At 39.1% G+C, this 17392-nt stretch overlaps 2 protein-coding genes across 3 annotated transcripts; one reads left to right on the forward strand and one right to left on the reverse strand.

Annotated features, from left to right (window-relative positions):
* Window positions 1-201: 201 nt before the first annotated feature.
* Window positions 202-4846, forward strand: LOC103179121 (THAP domain-containing protein 11-like). 2 transcript variants are annotated; one of them, XM_042342139.1, is made up of 3 exons: window positions 202-552; window positions 1947-2224; window positions 4635-4846. In XM_042342139.1, the coding sequence occupies exons 1-3, from the start codon at window positions 231-233 to the stop codon at window positions 4716-4718; spliced, it is 684 nt and encodes a 227-aa protein (XP_042198073.1). In that variant the 5' UTR covers window positions 202-230; the 3' UTR covers window positions 4719-4846. The 2 variants fall into 2 exon arrangements, with proteins under 2 accessions (XP_042198073.1, XP_042198074.1); XM_042342140.1 differs by having other exon boundaries at window positions 1947-2164.
* Window positions 4847-4969: 123 nt separating this feature from the next.
* LOC103179120 (blue-sensitive opsin-like) lies at window positions 4970-10842 on the reverse strand. The gene is given in 5 exon segments (NM_001293047.1): window positions 4970-6539; window positions 7834-8073; window positions 8618-8783; window positions 9864-10032; window positions 10482-10842. Coding segments are annotated over 5 exon segments (1068 nt in total). The 3' UTR covers window positions 4970-6407.
* Window positions 10843-17392: the final 6550 nt, after the last annotated feature.

Below are 17392 nucleotides of genomic sequence, written 5' to 3' on the forward strand. Positions count from 1 at the left end.
TGGGGGTGAGGTGAGGGTTGCTTTAGTCCTGTGGGAGGGGGGGGGGTGAGGGCAGAAAGAGATATGGAAGGAGGTGCGAATCTGCTGATGAGAAACGTGGGAGGCGGTTGACTCGCCCTGAGCCGCAGGGCGCCTGCGCAGGATGGCCAGCGCAGTGCATGCTGGGGGAGGAGGAGGAGGTGACCCCTGACCTCCCGGTGGGGAGCGGGAGGGGGAGAGGGGGAGACATCATGGTGGGGACTTACTGCTGCGTCCCCGGCTGCTACCACAACACCCTCAAGCACAGGGCCCTGTCCTTCCACAACTTCCCCAAAGCCCCGGCCCTCAGGCAGCTCTGGGTCAGCAACATCGCCCGGTCCGCCGGGGCCGAGCACCCGAGGTGGGCGCCCCGAGCCCACCACCGGGTCTGCGACGCCCACTTCCGAGGCGGCAGGAAGACCTACGCGGTCAACGTGCCCACCGTCTTCCCGGCCAGGAGGAGGCCGGGCGGGGGGGAGCGGGAGCGGCAGCAGCCACAGCCCCGCCACGGCCAGACCGGGAGCGGCCGTCCAGGTACCGTCCGGGAACGTGAGCCCCTCCACCCCCCCTCCCCACCCCACGGCTCGGGTCCCGCCCGCGACCCTTCGTCAGAACTGGGGCGGGTTGGGAGGGGAGACCTCTGATCTCAATGTTGGCAGCAACAATTTCAGGCCATTACAGCTCACCTTAACCCACCCTTCACCCCCACACCCCCATCTCCTCCCCCCCCACCCTTCCCCCCCATTTCTCCCCCCCCACCTCTCCCCCCCCACCCACCCCCCATCTGTCCCCACCCCCATTCCCCCCCATTTCTCCCCCCCACCCACCCCCATCTCTCCCCACCCCCATTCCCCCCCATTTCTCCCCTTCACCCCACCCCCCCCCACCTCTCTCCCCACACCCCCCCAAAAAAACGTTGACTTGCTGTCCAAAGTGGGAAATAGTGGTCAGCGATATGAAGGTCCCAGTGTGACAATGATTAAACTTTTATCCCAAACAACCAACAACAACAACAAATTGCATTGTATCGCGCATTTTTTTTCGTGTGCGCGCGTGGGGGAGGATGGCTTCCCCCCCCCCCACCACCGAGGCGCTGATCGTTGCAACCCCCCCCCCCAAAAAACAAAAGTAAAATAATTCGGTCACTCCAACCTACCGCTGTTGGTTTAGGGGACGCTGCCGCTCGCAATTGGCTGTCGCGTTCGGCCCGCTAAGTATACAGTTAGTTCGCTTTACAGTATGTTCTGTGAAGCCCTTTCAGGCGTCTCGAAGACGCGATAAAGTACTGTATCATATGCAAGGATTATTATCGGTATAAGCTAAATGTTGGTTGGTGAACCAATGTTGCTTATAAGTAAACATTTAGCATTTTTTTTTAAAACCTGTTCGTTGGTGTTTGACTGACCCATTAGGCAGCGCCTCTGCTGGAAAAAAAGCAAAGGGTGGTGGTGGGGGAAGGAGAGGAAGATAAGTGTGCATTCTCCGGATGGCTCGGTCGATAAAAAAAGTAACAATAATCGTTGCATGTGATACAACGATTTGCAAATGCCCCCCATGTCATGGTTCTCAATTGTGCTTTTGATTGCTGCTGCTATTCTTTATGATGAATGCAATGATAGTTTGTTGTGCATCACCCCACCTTGCTTGGATGAATTGAAATGTAGGCTTATTTTAGGGGGTCATTCATGGAATTGCACATTCAGTGAATACAGCTAGATGTCCTGGTTGCCAACATTTCTTTCTATAACAACAATAATCCTTGCAATTGATAAGAGTGCCATACCATGTCGTCGAGAAGTCTCAAAGCGCTTCACAGGATATTACGGTCAAGTGGATTGACTGTATTTTGTGGGCAAAACGTGGCGGCCAGTTTGCGCACAGCAAGCAGCAAATTGGACATTCTCTATAATGATGTGGCTTTGTTACAGGTTTCACAAGGATCTCCACATTTGTTTCACACCGCGGTAACATCCAGAGTAATACAGTGCAGCATGACCACGACTATTCTGCCCCTGACTCTAAGGATGATCTGCTGAAATTGCTGAAACAGAAGAGCCACATGATACAGCTCCTGCACGAACAGCTCGAAACCCTTCGGCAAGACTATGGGATCACAAAGCGCGAACTGACCAAGAATAAAAATAAAGTAAAAAGCCTCTCGTGTGAAAATGATAGACTTTGGAAGAAAGTAAAGTTGGGTTCAAAGGTGCGGCCAACCGTGAACTTAAACACCCTGTTTAGCCTGGGAGTCGGGCGGCAGTAGAACTAACTCGACCTATTCAGCCTGGGACAAAAAGTGCAATCAGAAAAGATCATCTTATTCTGTTTTTGCCAGATATAAAGTCTGGAATGCAAGAACTGAGGAACCAAAGCCATTTAATAATCCTTGCATTGATATAGCGCTTTTCCACGTCTTCTAGACGTCTCAAAGCACTTCACAGAATAAACTGTAAAGTGAATTGACTGTCTGTTTTGGATTATTATTATTTGTATTTTATGCTTAATCGATCATCTCACGACGGCAAGAAGACAATTTTGCATTGATTCAGTAAACGTGGTTACGATAGCCAATATTATGGTGTTATGCTCACATACAGCATGTCACTGTAATGATAATATCAAACTTCATAGGCAGCAGAATAACTTATCTTGCTTGGGAACACAAATATTAGCATGTATTGAATCTCTCGCAGTTGTGTTCTTGTATTGTCAGAGTCTGTTCTTTCTACTTCCAGTGTTACTGGAACCTTGGACAGACAAGTGGCTTGAGTTACAAAACCTCAGGTGGAAGTATTACCTTCTTAGAGAAGAAAAAAAACGTGTCCACTCTCTCACCAACTCAGGATGGTCTGTGCACATCCTCACTCAGAGGATAGTTATTTACCTGAGCTGACCTTGGGCTCCGTGGGCTGACTGATTAAGATAATGCAGGACCATACATTAACAACCTATAGTTATCATAACAAGTTCGCTTCCATTTTCTTAACCAATTTAACTCCTGAAGGCCCAGCTTACTGACATTTTTATCTCGAGTGATTTACAGCCTCCTTGTAACACTTGGCACACTTGGGTGGATGTTCTGCAACTCAGCTCAATATATTAAAACAGTATTTTCTGCAGGTCATCTTGATGTGGCTAAGAACCATACTGCCTTCATCTAATCAATATCAAGCAACTTCTATAATCAAGGCCGTACTTGTACAAATCAGTTTGCCATAAGCAAGCCAACATAGTAATTCACTTCTAATCACAATAGTAATTCACATCTAATCAAAAGAAGCACACTAACTTATCGGACACAATAATTCTATTCTATCTTGCTTCTCCAAAAGAATAATTAAGTTCTGATCACAACAGTAAGCCAACACACATCATCCCAAAGAACTTTCTGAAGGAAATGATAGATAACTGTAACTGAATTTTTTTAAAAAAGTAGCAAACAGTGAGGTATATTTTACAACAGAGTTACGTACAACACTAAGCACAGAAACCAGCCCGTCTGGTCCATTTTGGTATTTATACTCCTTGTGAGGATCCACCCCTCTTAATTCCCTCTCCCTTACCCCTCTATTGCCTTCCAACTCATACAGGATACATGTCATCCCATTATTTCCTGGATAAGGAGCAGATAATATGTTGCATATAATTTTATGATCATGTTGTAAATTATTCAGTACTTTATTTGAGATTTTTTATTTTTAAATACTTTCTTTGAGATCTTGAACCCCTTCCACTATAGTCTCTGCCCCAGTCACAACTAAGACTGTGCTACTCAGGGTTGATAAATGACATTCTCTTAGATTAAGATCAGGCAAACCACGTTATGATCTGATTATTACCCGGGGAACTTAAAATTTAAATAACTTGTTTCTGAAAATGTTACTAGACGATGTTGATAACTGATAGTTTTATAAAGTTTTATTATCGTGGTTGATCATAACATGGTTTTTGCTTGTGAATTGCACATGTACAGTGACTACACTTTACAATAAGATCCTATGATATGTTTGCTTCAGCCACTTGATAAGGTGCTATATCAAATGCAAGGATGAATAATTATTTGTTTGAGATTCTCTACTTATTTCTCTACTTATCTAGGCCTGATCATTTTCAACAATATTCAGCATTTTGTTTCAAAATACTCTTGCGACATATTTCTCCCACAAAATATACAGTCACTACATTTGACGGTATATTCTGTGAAGCACTTTGAGACGTCTCAGTGATGTGATAAGGCGCTAAATCAAATGCAAGGATTATTATTATATGAGAATGCTAATAGAACAGGTATGTTTAGTGTACAACTGGGTTTGCTGGAAATCCTTAAACATCAATATTCATCAATTTTTGCAATTCGGTGAAGGTAAATTTCCATCGATAAAATCCATTTTTTTTTACCTCATTTCAGTGAAGACAATTTGACACAAACAGAAGCCAACAATAGCTTTCAAAAAGCTTATTCTTAACTAGGATTTTAACTAGTTTAATCTTCTCTCAGTAATTAGTTTCAAAATATGAAGCTAATCAATATTTTTGTTATTTTTGATTCTCAATGGATAAAATGACATTTATGGTGTATTTGTAATTAATTTTTCAATCTTTCCGATCTGATTTAGAAATGGCCAATTTCCAAATCGACACATCACCATGAGACTGATGCCTGTGGCGACGTTACAACAACAACAAATTACATTTTGTAAAGCACACGTCGGGAGGATATACCAAGATGCTGGAGAGTCCGGGATCTGGACCCAAGTAGGGGTTGGGACCAGGGAAGGTGTGGAGGGCAAGGAAGGTAGGGGTAGGAGGATTACCGAATGCGCGATCGAAGAGGAGGGTCTTGAGACTTGCTTCGAAGGAGGCAAGAGAGGGAGCGAAGTGAAGGGACTCTGGGATTGAGTTCCAAAAAATGGGGGCAGAGAGGTTGAAGGCTCGACCGGCAATGATGGGGTGAGCCGGGCGGGGGGTGTGGAGCAATGCCAACCTGCTGAGCGGAAGGAGTGGACTGGTTGATACAGGGTTAGCAAGATGTGGAGGGACAAGCTATGTGCTTTTAGCTGATTAAACTTCAGCAGCACCCCCAACGCACACTTTGGGGTCTCTAATACTCTGGAACAGTAAGGATGCATCCCTCCAGGAAGAAGGTGCGCATTCGATTTCAGACATGGAAATTTCCATGTTTAGGTGGCATGCAAATGTGAAACTGTCTGGTTTGGATGCTCTAAAGCATGGTCTCTGTTTCCACATGTGCCAAGACTAAAGCAAACAAAAAAATGAACCTTTGCAATAGTCCAAAAGGGTAAGAAAATACAACAAAAATACAAAATTAAATTTGTTTAGCGCCTTTCACGTCGGGAGGACGTCCCTAGGTGCTGAACAGTCAGGGGTTTGGATAAGAGTGCATCAAAGTAAATAATAAGGTGCACATTTATATTCCAAAGTAGTATTGAAACATTTTAGTTTGATCTTTTATGAACTTGAGCAAAATCAAAACTTCAGAACTATGCACACACCGTATGCAAATGATAAGAATCGCGCATTAAACTTGTGATGCAAGTTTTTATTTCTAAATACTAATGTCAACTTTACAAATTATCTTCATAGCATAAATACCGTTTATATATAAAAAATATACAGTGAGGGCGACATGCACATGCACAGGCAGTTTTACATTGTTAATTTTTAGCACAAATGTTTGCAGAACGCAGGCAGGAGAGAGAGGACTTTGTTGAATGGATCGGAAATGTGTTAACTTGCATACTGTGGAAAGAGGAACTATGTACAATATAATCCCTGGTTTCTGTTGATCAATATCAGTATTATTTGGATTTCTGTATCACAAATACAGCACATTGTTTATACATTGTATATCTGTACTCCGATAGTTTTTGTATTCTTAAAAGAAGTGGGGTTTCTCCCTACATTGTAGAAACTGTATAACAATGGTTAAAGTTAATCAAATTGGCCAGAAATTATTTTTGTCTCCAGGATATATGATTTTTCAAATGAAATGTTGTGAGATTTAACACCTCATAATCCACCCATCGTTCGTTATTGATGAAGGATGGATTTCCAATCAAAAAGGGCGAGTGAGAAATAAGCAAATAAATTGATCAAAGGTCAATAATAACCCGTTTTGGAGGGATGCTTGTTACTGTAGATTCTAAGAATATAAGTAAGTTTGTGTTCGTGTTCATTCCACAGTATGCAAGTTCGTATTCGTGTTCAGAGTGTTTATAGGGGAATTCAGATAATTATTAAAATACTTTTTGTACACAAAAGGATTTTAGTAGCTACCTGAGTTCCCCTACAAACAATTGTCCACATTAAGATCCCCTATAAAGAACTGTACACATCTCAATCGGTCTTTCTGCTACTATCGGTTGTTCCTATGCCGGGGAGACTTGACTCGTTGATACGGAAGAAACCTCTGTCTTGCTTTGAGATGTTACTGATGAAGAATCATCATCTCCAAACGGATTCTTGCCGCAGCACACTGTGGTGATCATACTGCTACGGAACTGAAAGCAAAGTTTCCACAAGGCAATTCAGATAGATATTCTTGTGCATCAAAACAACTCTTTTTAAGTGAATTTAAAGCTGAACCATTCACAATTTCAAAACATTATATTTGGGTGGGTCTGAAGAGTATTTCTCCCGGACCACAAGCCTTGGATCTTATATTGGTGTAAAAAATGGTATCCCACAGGAATTTCTGTTCCAATTTTGGGAAAATAAAAAAGTGATTTGTATACAAGCGTGAGAAAGAATGTTTTCACGCAATTTCTACACAAATATGCAGCAAAATAAAAAAAATTCTCAAATCTCAAATGTAAAAAGAAATTTGGAGGCACTTGAATTGTATTTGTTGCTATTATCTGCACATTTATACGTGTAAAATGTCTGCAAACATGTTGTGCATTCTTGAATCATGATTGCAGAAACTGAATCACTAGATGTACGTGTATGTCTGTGCACTGCGGCTAAGCTAAAAGCATTTCAAGCACTATCCTTATTGAAACCAGTTCAACACGTTTTTAATATACAGAGGGGAAAAGAGAAATTTGCATTTAATATTTCACTGATTGGTATATTCAACGAGTCATTCTGTAGACTACATTAAATTAGGTATACGGATTTCAAGCATAATAACCAAACACCCTGCTGGGAAGTGATGATTATTTCGCATAACTATTAATAAATAGTTAATGTTAATTAATGTCAACTATTAATGTTAATTAATGAAGAACCTTCCCATCTCATAACAACCACTTTCAAAACCGTGAGAATTTTACATTTGATCTGTTGAAATAAAATATGCAATGGATTATTAACACATTTACTTATCATTAATAATAGTCCTTGCATTTGATATAGCACCTTATCACACCATTCAGGTTTCTCAAAGCACTTCCCGGGATATACTGTAAAGTACATTGACTATATTTTGTGGGTGAAACGCGGCAGCCAATTGCACACAGCAGTGTCCCACAAACAATTATGGATTGAGTGATCAAATATAGCTTAAAAGAGTTGCAGAAAGTCAGCAGTGTGTAAAAAAAAGACTAATAACAAACATATTCTTTGACACTGTAAGCTTACAAACGTCAGCAGTGGAATACTGAGGGGAGATTTCCAGTAAAAAAAAATTGCAAAAAACTTTGTCTTCCCAGGTTTTAGTTTGTTAACTTTGTGATATTTTGTATTATTATTAATATTTTGTATTTGTATTATTGACTTTACATTTTGTGGGCAGAATTTGTGAGGTTTAAGGTCTTTCTCTCCAATGAAATAATTAAGGTATTCCATTCTTACCTGCTTGTTCATTAGTATGTAGATGATTGGATTGTACAACACAGAACTTTTAGAGAAGAATGAGGGGATAGTCATGAGTAGAGGTGAAATCCATGCCCCTTGATGAGTGAAGATCCAGATTGACAAACTGGCATAGGGTAGCCAAGCGGTCAAAAATCCAATGACCATTAGAATGACCATGCGGGTGACTTCTTTCTCTGCCTTCTGGGTGGTTGCAGACTCTTGCTGCTGCGCTGCGGCCTGAACGAAACAAGTTCCCATGTTATTGCATCTAAACAAAAATGCTCTTAAAATACACCAGCTCATCGAATACATGTTTAAAACTGAATAATTGAGTGCATTGTCATAATAATAATAATAATATTATACATTGAATGATGAGGAGGAACAATGCCTATTCAGGCCATATAGTTATTGCACAATAATTGATTAATACCTATTATTAAGGTTTTCAAGGTTTTGATGAACGCACCATGATTGCACGCTATTTGAAATGGCATGGCTGTCTACCAAAAAATTATGATCTTATTTGTTGAAAACTTTGGTGTTTTGTTTCCCCCTCAGCTTTCCTTTAAAGCTTTCATCCAGTCTCTGATCAAGCTCCTCCGAATCTCTTCCACTTGGTTCTCTCCCTCTATGCTTTCAAAACCCATCTTGTAAAAAAAAATGTTCTCTTTGACTAAGTAAATAAGTGAAAATCATTGCCATGCAAAATAAATAATAACTCCTGCTTGCAGCCACAGAATCTGCAGGACATGTTAACGGCTTGAGAAATGCGACTTACCTCCTTAACTTTACAGATTAAACGTCCATATGAGAAGAATATGAGTGTAACTGGAAATGCAAAATGCACGCTAAACAAGTACATAAGGTAAGAGTCATTGTTGTACAGTGGATTCGTGGTGTAGAAATCTGGAGTACATGAACACTGGAATCCTTCTGGGATGAACCTAAAGAGAAAAACAGCTTCTTAAAATATAAAGCGTATCTATTTTGCAGCACAAAATGATCACTTCTAGAAGAGGGTTACCTCTCATCATCATCATAATCCTTTTATATCACATTGTCTCAAATGAAAGGATTTTGCTGTGAAGTGTAGTAACTGTGTATTTGTAGGGGAACACAGCAATTTCCAACAAACAGCTACAAAGTGCGTGACTAATTTTATTTGAAGAATCGTTTTCTCAGACTCGGGGAGAACCCACCTTATGTTTTCACAACAGTGTCAGTCGGATATTTAACATCCACGTGAACAGGCAGGGGAACTCGCTTTAATGTCTCATCCAAAAAGGATGGGATTTCCAACAATTCAGCAACCGTCTGATTTAGAATGCTTCCAACTGAGCCAGGTTGACACCTAAAGAATTAGCGTGTGATTTGACCACAACCCTCTGGCATAAAGCTAGGCACGTTCACAGTATAAGGTGCCATTGAGAGAGTCAATAGTCCTTTTTGTGTTGCATATTATTTTATTTGTTTTTGTATCTTGTTTTTCAATTCCTCCACACCAAGTCATCTATTACCAAGTTTTCCAATTTGTAGCAATGTGTTCTGTGGCTGGGTGCTCTGAGATAAATGTGCCTTTATTGAAACCTTACTTGAATGTGTGTCTTTTTATAAAGCCTTGCCCGAAATACTTTGCGGGTTCTTTTATTTGCGGGAGAGTTATTTAAGAAACAAAGTTCAGTTGATACATATATATATACTCTCAATTTTGATTGAGAGCCACGACACGCGAGAAGGTAAGGAAGGCAGTACTTCCACACTATTGAGGGGAACCAATTTTGACGTAAAGATCTGCTAATAATAATAATAATCTGTGCGTTTGATATAGAGCCTTATCACATCGTCGAGACTGTTCAAAGCGCTTCACGGAGTACGTGGTAAAGTGGATCGACTGTACACTTTGTGGGCGAAACACGGCAGCCAATTGTGCACACCAGCGCCTTATTTTGTATATCCTATTTCATATTTCACAGCTCGAGTGAAATACTTGCCTCGATGGGGATTTGGGTTTTTTGTTTTCTCACCTGGACCAGCCAACGAGTGGGGGCACTGCAGCCGTTAGAGCCATGAACCACGTGAAGCCCATTCCCATTAGAGCATGAGACGTCCCAAACCTGAAGTTGCCCATTGGCTTGCATATCACTATGTACCTTTCTATGGCCAAAACCACCAGAGACCAGAGGGCTACCTGGCCTGTAGAGAGACATCAATAACATAAGAGAGAGGCAAACAGGGAGAAGGGCAAAAAACAATAAAGGAAAACGTTAAGACAGATAACTGTGGAGATCCATTGGTCTTTTATCGGAATAACGTTCTCTCTACCGTAATACTTCGCACCAGTTTGAGCTGGCAATCAAAACGTGATACAACAACATTTTTCGATATTTAACAACGCCCAATCTAAACTGGAGTAAATTATTTAGTTTGTGTTTGGAATATGCAGTCATACATTTCACTGCTCTTTCTTGGCAGTGGAGGGAACCTCAGCTTTTCACAGATGATAATAATCTTTGCATTTGATATACATAGCGCCTGATAAAAGTTCTCAAAGCGCTTCACAAAATACACCGCAAAGCCAATCGACTGCATATTTTGCGGATATATTTCAGACGTGCGCTACGCATTTTTTTTTTTGCACCTACCTCCCAGCGTTGCGAAGAAACCTTCAAAAATACAGCCGATTGGCCCGAAGATGAAATAACCGTTCATGGTCGTGTAGAAGCTTAACACGAATCCGAACATGATCATGACCAGGTTGGCAACAGCCAGGTTGACTAGAATGTAATTTAGAGGCTGCCTGAGCTTCTTGTGTTTGACTGTCACCAGCAGTGTCAAGCCATTGATTGGTAGCCCAGCACATATGAGAAGGAACATGTAAGCCGAAATCGAGGAGAACAGCCATCGGTCAGCCAAGTAATACTGCGGGTATTCAAAAGGATTGCGAACTACACCAGTCCTGTTGGACATAGGGATGTAAAAATTACTCCCTTCTGTGCCGTTCATATTTAACAAAAAAAAATCACGAGCACTGAGGAAAATATAACTTGAGGGTGGTAAACGTTCCAACTATTCTAGAAGACGACTGGAAGGTTTCTCAGCATAAAGCGCAATTTATTGACTTCTTGGATTAGTTTTATACCCTTTTTTTTTAAGCAGCGCCGTGGATTAGGGGCAAGGGCAAAAAGCTTTAAAGGAATTGCCAATCTAAGTACGATTAAGCAAGATTGTTTGCCAAAACCTGGTGCAAAGCTCTTTATTTTCTCTTAAGACTTTTTGTCATCCGGGCGGGGGGATTTCAATTGACGTGGAAATTAAATGTTTCAATGAACATCTCGATGTGTGAATAAACCTTATATTTAAGTCTTTCGGCCTTCAGGACCACAAACCCCAAACTTGGGACTGAACTAATGGTTAAGCACATATTTCCTCTCATATTTTTATTTTTATAGTGACTGTGGGACACTGCTGCCACGTTTTGCTCACAAAATATACAAGCGACACTTAGACACCCTACAGTATATTCTGTGAAGTGCTTTGAGACATCTCAACGATATGATAAGGCGCTATATCAAATGCAAGGACAATTAATATTATTATTAAAGCAAACCCTATTTTGCTCCAGTAGATTCACACGCCTGAGAATTATGAAAAAGGTAAATATTATTATTTGTTCATTGATAGGAATTGGAAATTCTAGTGGAAAATATATCTTGGATGTATGTGGGTCTCAGATCTGTACGCCTAATGTATCTTTTGTGGGTGAAAGGAGGCAGCCAATTGCTCACAGCAGCGTTCCACAACAGTGGTGGATTGAGTGACCTAATTATTATTATCATTTTAAGGCATTAAAGGTTAAGCTTATTTAAGGTTAAGGTATTTCCATTCAAGTATTTTTCATATAAACGTTTTGCCAACTTACCAAAAGTGTGTTGGAAAGTCTGAACACCTTCTAGCACCGTAATGTTTTTTGATCATTGTAAACCAATATTTCGAAATGATTCTGTATTTTTTCAACGCGGTGGCTTTGTGGCATCTTTTAATCAATAAACGTGCACACACATGCAAATTAACTGGGTTAATACAAATAACACAAATGGATTTTTAATCAAATACAACTTGAAACGGTTTCTGTTCAGATGAATTATTGAGTGATGATCAGTTTCTCCTCAACTTCAGTCTCTTTAAAAATCGAGAAAAAGCAGTGGGTGGAGTTTTCTTGTAATATTGTAATGTTTTCTTTCTTATCTTGTAAAATAATTAGAATTGCGTCCACTGATCGGAACGTTCCCTCCGTTTGGGTTCGATTATATTATGATGTGGAGTAAATGTGTTTAAAATGATTACTGGTTATGTCACGTGGGTCTCTGTAAAATGCATCAACTATTTTAACAGATCTGCCGAATGCAAATCTGATAATACAATTTGCAGAATTTATACACAGTACATTCTGATAGAATAATAATTTATACGCAGTACATTCTGATAGAATAATAATTTATACGCAGTACATTCTGATAGAATAATAATTTATACGCAGTACATTCTGATAGAATAATAATTTAAACGCAGTACATTCTGATAGAATAATAATTTATACGCAGTACATTCTGATAGAATAATAATTTAAATGCAGTACATTCTGATAGAATAATAATTTAAACGCAGTACATTCTGATAGAATAATAATTTATACGCAGTACATTCTGATAGAATAATAATTTATACACAGTGCATTCTGATAGAATTTGCTTAGCTTCACGATACAAATTCACTGTGCGTTTTAAAGCGGAGGTGTGAAATGTGAACGCTGAAATGGAACTGAACCACTAAAGTGAGCAGTCCTTTGATTGTGGGAAATGAACCTTCGTTGAATCAGACTTCTTCCATAATGAGACGGTCACAATACCATTTATGATCGATTAATGTTAACCTGGTACCAGGGACCACTTTCCTGACTCCTTGTGCTAAAGCTTTGTGGCCTATATAACCTTAAATTACTCCTAGAATTGTCATTTCAGTTGAACGTTACGATTCTGAAAGCTGACAATTCAAAATCAAACCTTTTTATTTAAATGCTGATCCATACAGTATCAGCCCAATATTTGTGTTCACCTTTTAATGAATTTGTTTGTAGAACTTTTTATGATCAGTTGTAATTGCAAAAATATGAATTCATGATGTACACAAATGTTTATCAAGCTATTAGTCTAGTTTGGCAATGTTTATTTGATTTGTTTGTAACAGAAATGTGTGAAATAATTGGTAAAGTACGATAACATCTCTTTCAATACTTCAGCCAATTCCATTGCTTCACGTATCCATCAGGTTAGATTGAATCAGTAAGATGTTCAGATTTTCTGACACAAGCTAAAACAATTAAAACAATTAAAGCAACTGTCAACTAATTCTCCTGAACAAGTGTCATGGCTAAGAAACTTGCGCTCCCTAATCCAGTTGATGCCTTATAGCCTCTTGTATGTAAGCGCTCTGGGGCACTACCCTGCGTGAGGAGCGCTATATAAGTGCAAGTTGTTATTGTTAATAATAATCCTTGCGTTTGATATAGAGCTTTTCATGTCATTTCACATCTCAAAGCGCTTCAGAGAATACACTGTAAAGCCATATACAACAATTTGCATTTATACAGCGCCCTTCACGCGGCCTAGCGTCCTGGATCACTTATACAATACTCAAAGATGAATCAACAACGGAAGTGGAAAGAAAACGAGCAAAACTAAATCCCAACTGAATGTGAGTGATTTTACAGAAAAAGGATTGATAATTGTGCATTGGACCTGCAATAATTTTGGGTGATGATTGTGCGTTTTATTCAAACAATTTCGGAAAGGTTAATTTCCTATATTACATATTGATTGATTAAAATTGATAGAAAGTCTCACATGTGCAGCTAGGGCAGTTGGGGGAACATTAATTAACTGCAGTAAGTGAATTCAGAAAGCAGCATTGATACAGCTTCTATTTACAGTTATTTTAGGACACAGTTCATGTGAGGCGCTGAGTGAGTCTGGCTTGTATTTCTTTGAGAGAAAATATGGACTGTTCAGTAGAGGATACGTTGAGTCAGAAAATTTGGTTTTTTTCATGCCTATTATATATATATTTACATCAGAGACACAATTAATAAAAACAGCCTGATATTGAAAAAGCAAAGGTGATAATCCTAATAATAATCCTTGCATTTGATATAGCGCCTTATCAAATCTTCGAGATGTCAGAAAGCACTTCACAGAATATACTGTAAAGTGAATTGACTCTATTTTTTGGGTGAAACGTGGCAGCCAACTGCATTAGGTTAGGGACCTTAATATTAATAGTACCAGATGGTACAGTAAACTCTCCTTATCCCATAACAAGATTCACACTCTTCCTTCTAAACAGGATTAGATCGACCGGCAGAGACAATATCTGATCAAAAAAGTGCTATCACCCGCCAGTCTTAATTTGGTGCACAACTCAAGTCTCTGGTCGTCTAAAGCAGGATGTATACTGAAACCTTTAATGTATCTGAACCCAGATTAGGAGAAACAGTACCAGCACTTATTACAAGCTGCATTAGAGTATTTTACCAATGTTTTCTTTAGTTTTGAAGACAAAATTTTGATTGGATATTTGCCAATGATTGCATACCCGATCCGATTCAGAATCTCACCCCTTGTTAATTCCCAGGAAATGAAATGTGGTGGTTGGAGTTTAATAGAGCAGGCAAAATAACAAGAAAATAGAAAATAAACAAGGTGTTACTAAGCGTACAAAGATAACAGAATTTGATTTGCCATGACAGGTAGTGCACATGTGTGTGTAGCTTATGGGTTCTGATCACTGTTGGGAATGTAAAATCACAGCTGCCACTTCAATGAACTGCTGGGGGAGTGATGCATTAATGGAGATACTGGTCTTCAGATGAGATGTTAAACCAAATGAAGCATTTAGATTTGTGATCGACTAGTATTCTGGGTTAGACTTGTATGCAGAAGGGTTTGCACTATAAGCACCATATTAGCCTACCGTGTGGAGCTCTGCAGAAGGCTCGTGTTAAAACACATTAACACTTTGAGGTTTGCAATTGCCCTTCTGTACCACAAAAGAAAATTTAAAACAAAATGTGGCAAGATCAAGGTATTGACATTTATTTTAAGATGCCCAAATTATCCCCCAAATTGCAGTATTTCTAAATGATCTGAAGTACTTGCAAACCGGTTTCACTAAAATACATTTAGTCTCTAACGACTTGAAATTGGAAGATGCTTTTAATAAAACTAGAACAAAGCAATTCCATACACTCAAATATTTTATTGTACAATTTAAAATCCTGCATGTTGACTGGATATTGTCTTTTTAATATGTTGATTAGCAGATTTAGCCTGTTCCAGTAAAACTGTAACTGACAAGATGGTGTAACAAGATTTACAGCAACTTTAGTCAGCTGTTACGATGATTAACACAGATGGTCTTGGCACAATTGCATTTTAACAGGCTGAACTTAAGCGTCTTGGAGGAACCTCACTGAATCTGATCCAATCTCCTTGATGGCCTGTAGCTGTCTCGATGTCTGCACATTATGAAGGATAATTAAACGTCATAATGACCTTTGAAAAATCCTTAAATTATTTCATTTGGAAGCCAGTTACCTGCAGGTCTTAAAAACCTTTTACAATATATTTTTTCTCCTGAGCCATTGACGAACAGCCTTGAGTTCCAGCAACCCCCTCCCCCCCCCCACCCCTCTCTTCCCCCGCTTCCTTCCTCCTTGGTCTTTGCGATGTTTGCCCTAGGTGAAAAGTGTTATATACAAGTGTGATTTGTTGTTGTTGTTGTTGTTTTGGGTGTTTTGAGAGCCTAATATAGTTACAAATATATGTTACAAAGTGACTTCCAATGTAGTTATAATTTCCTTTTGCAGCGATTGGAAATATCTTGGAAAGAGTTCAGATGTCTATCAACCAAGAAAGAAGCCTTAATCACTGTATAATAATAATAATAATCCTTGTATATAATTTAGTACTTTATCACGTCTTTGAAACTTCTCAAAGTGCTTCACAGAATATAAATAGGAGTTGAAGTAAGAAGTTTTAATGTTCCTTATTAAACAAAGTCAGGTGGTCACTTTAATAACAGTAATCAACTAACCTCAATAGCCCCAAAGAAGAATACTTATCTTAATGAGCTCAGAACACCTTCTCTCTCGATCCCGAATGACTCTGATATTGTTTCTCATGACTGAAATGAAATAAGGACTGAAATTGATAGTGCTAATCTACTTGTTCCTTGTTTGTAAATCACAAGACTAGCGAACTGAATCCTTTCCAATATTTGTTGACCGTGAGAGTCATATTTTCTCCAAAATTGTATCAATTAATCAATGTTTTAACCCTTTTTTTCCCCAGGAAAAGTCAATTAATGCCTCCTCCTTATACCCAGCCTTCAAGCAAAACCTATGACTTGAGGTACCATTGATGCAAAAGAGTAATTAATCGTCTCATCTTTTAACTACACTGAAATATTTGTAGAGTTGATAATGGAATTTGAAGAGTAACATAACATTTTGTCGGTATTTTTTCAGCATTAAAACATTGTTCTTTTGTAACCAAGATTATACTCCTTTATGCTCATAAATTGGAACTGCAAGTCAATAAAACTGCAGCTTCCTGTTTTTCTTTCAAAGCTGTAATAACATTTGTATCATTATTAACCACTCCTAATTAATTTACAAAGGATAGATGGAGGTAATAATAATAATAATCCTTGCATTTGATATAGTGCCTTATCACATTGTTGAGATGTCTCAAAGTACTTCACAGAATATACTGTAAAGTGAATTGACTGTATATTTTGTGGGCGAGGTAGGAGATAAATGCAGGTGACAGATGATTTAAGGTTCTTTTCATCCTCTAATGAGATTCATACATTGCTTCTTGAACAGGATAAGACTTTAGACACTGACAGCATCTAATCAACTGTAAATGGTATCAGTCACATGCAGCAAAGCACAGGACACATAATCCCTGACCACTGCCTAAAGCAGGATGTATGCACAAACATGTAGATCAATCTGTTAAAAGCAGATAAAAAAGTATTAGGAAGATGACAAAATTAATTAGGGCCAGGCGAATAGAGGTTTATTTTTATTCCCTAAAACATTAAACAATAATTTAGCAAATATTAAAATAATAATCCTTGCTTTGTTTCATATAGTGCCTTATCAAGTCCTCGAGACGTCTCAGAGAACTTCAAAGAATGCACTGTAAAATGAATTGACTGTATATTTTGTGGGCGAAACGCGGCAGTCAATTGCGCACAGCAGCGTCCCACAAACAGTCGTGGATTGAGTGACCAATTTTTTTTGTTATTTCAATGTAACTTAATGTTACTTAAAAGGGTCAGCGAGCATCCCACCGCATTTGAACACCTTCTGTTCAATATATTGTTTATTGAAACCGTCAGAAGATAATCAGACAGGAAAAGTGTAAGCAGCAATGGTGAAAAGTGTCTGTTTCATGTTTTCCACCGAACCACCCAACAATTGATGGGAACG

This window comes from Callorhinchus milii, unplaced genomic scaffold, assembly GCF_018977255.1.
Source record: "Callorhinchus milii isolate IMCB2004 unplaced genomic scaffold, IMCB_Cmil_1.0 Scaffold19, whole genome shotgun sequence".
NCBI classification, from domain to species: Eukaryota; Metazoa; Chordata; class Chondrichthyes; order Chimaeriformes; family Callorhinchidae; genus Callorhinchus; species Callorhinchus milii.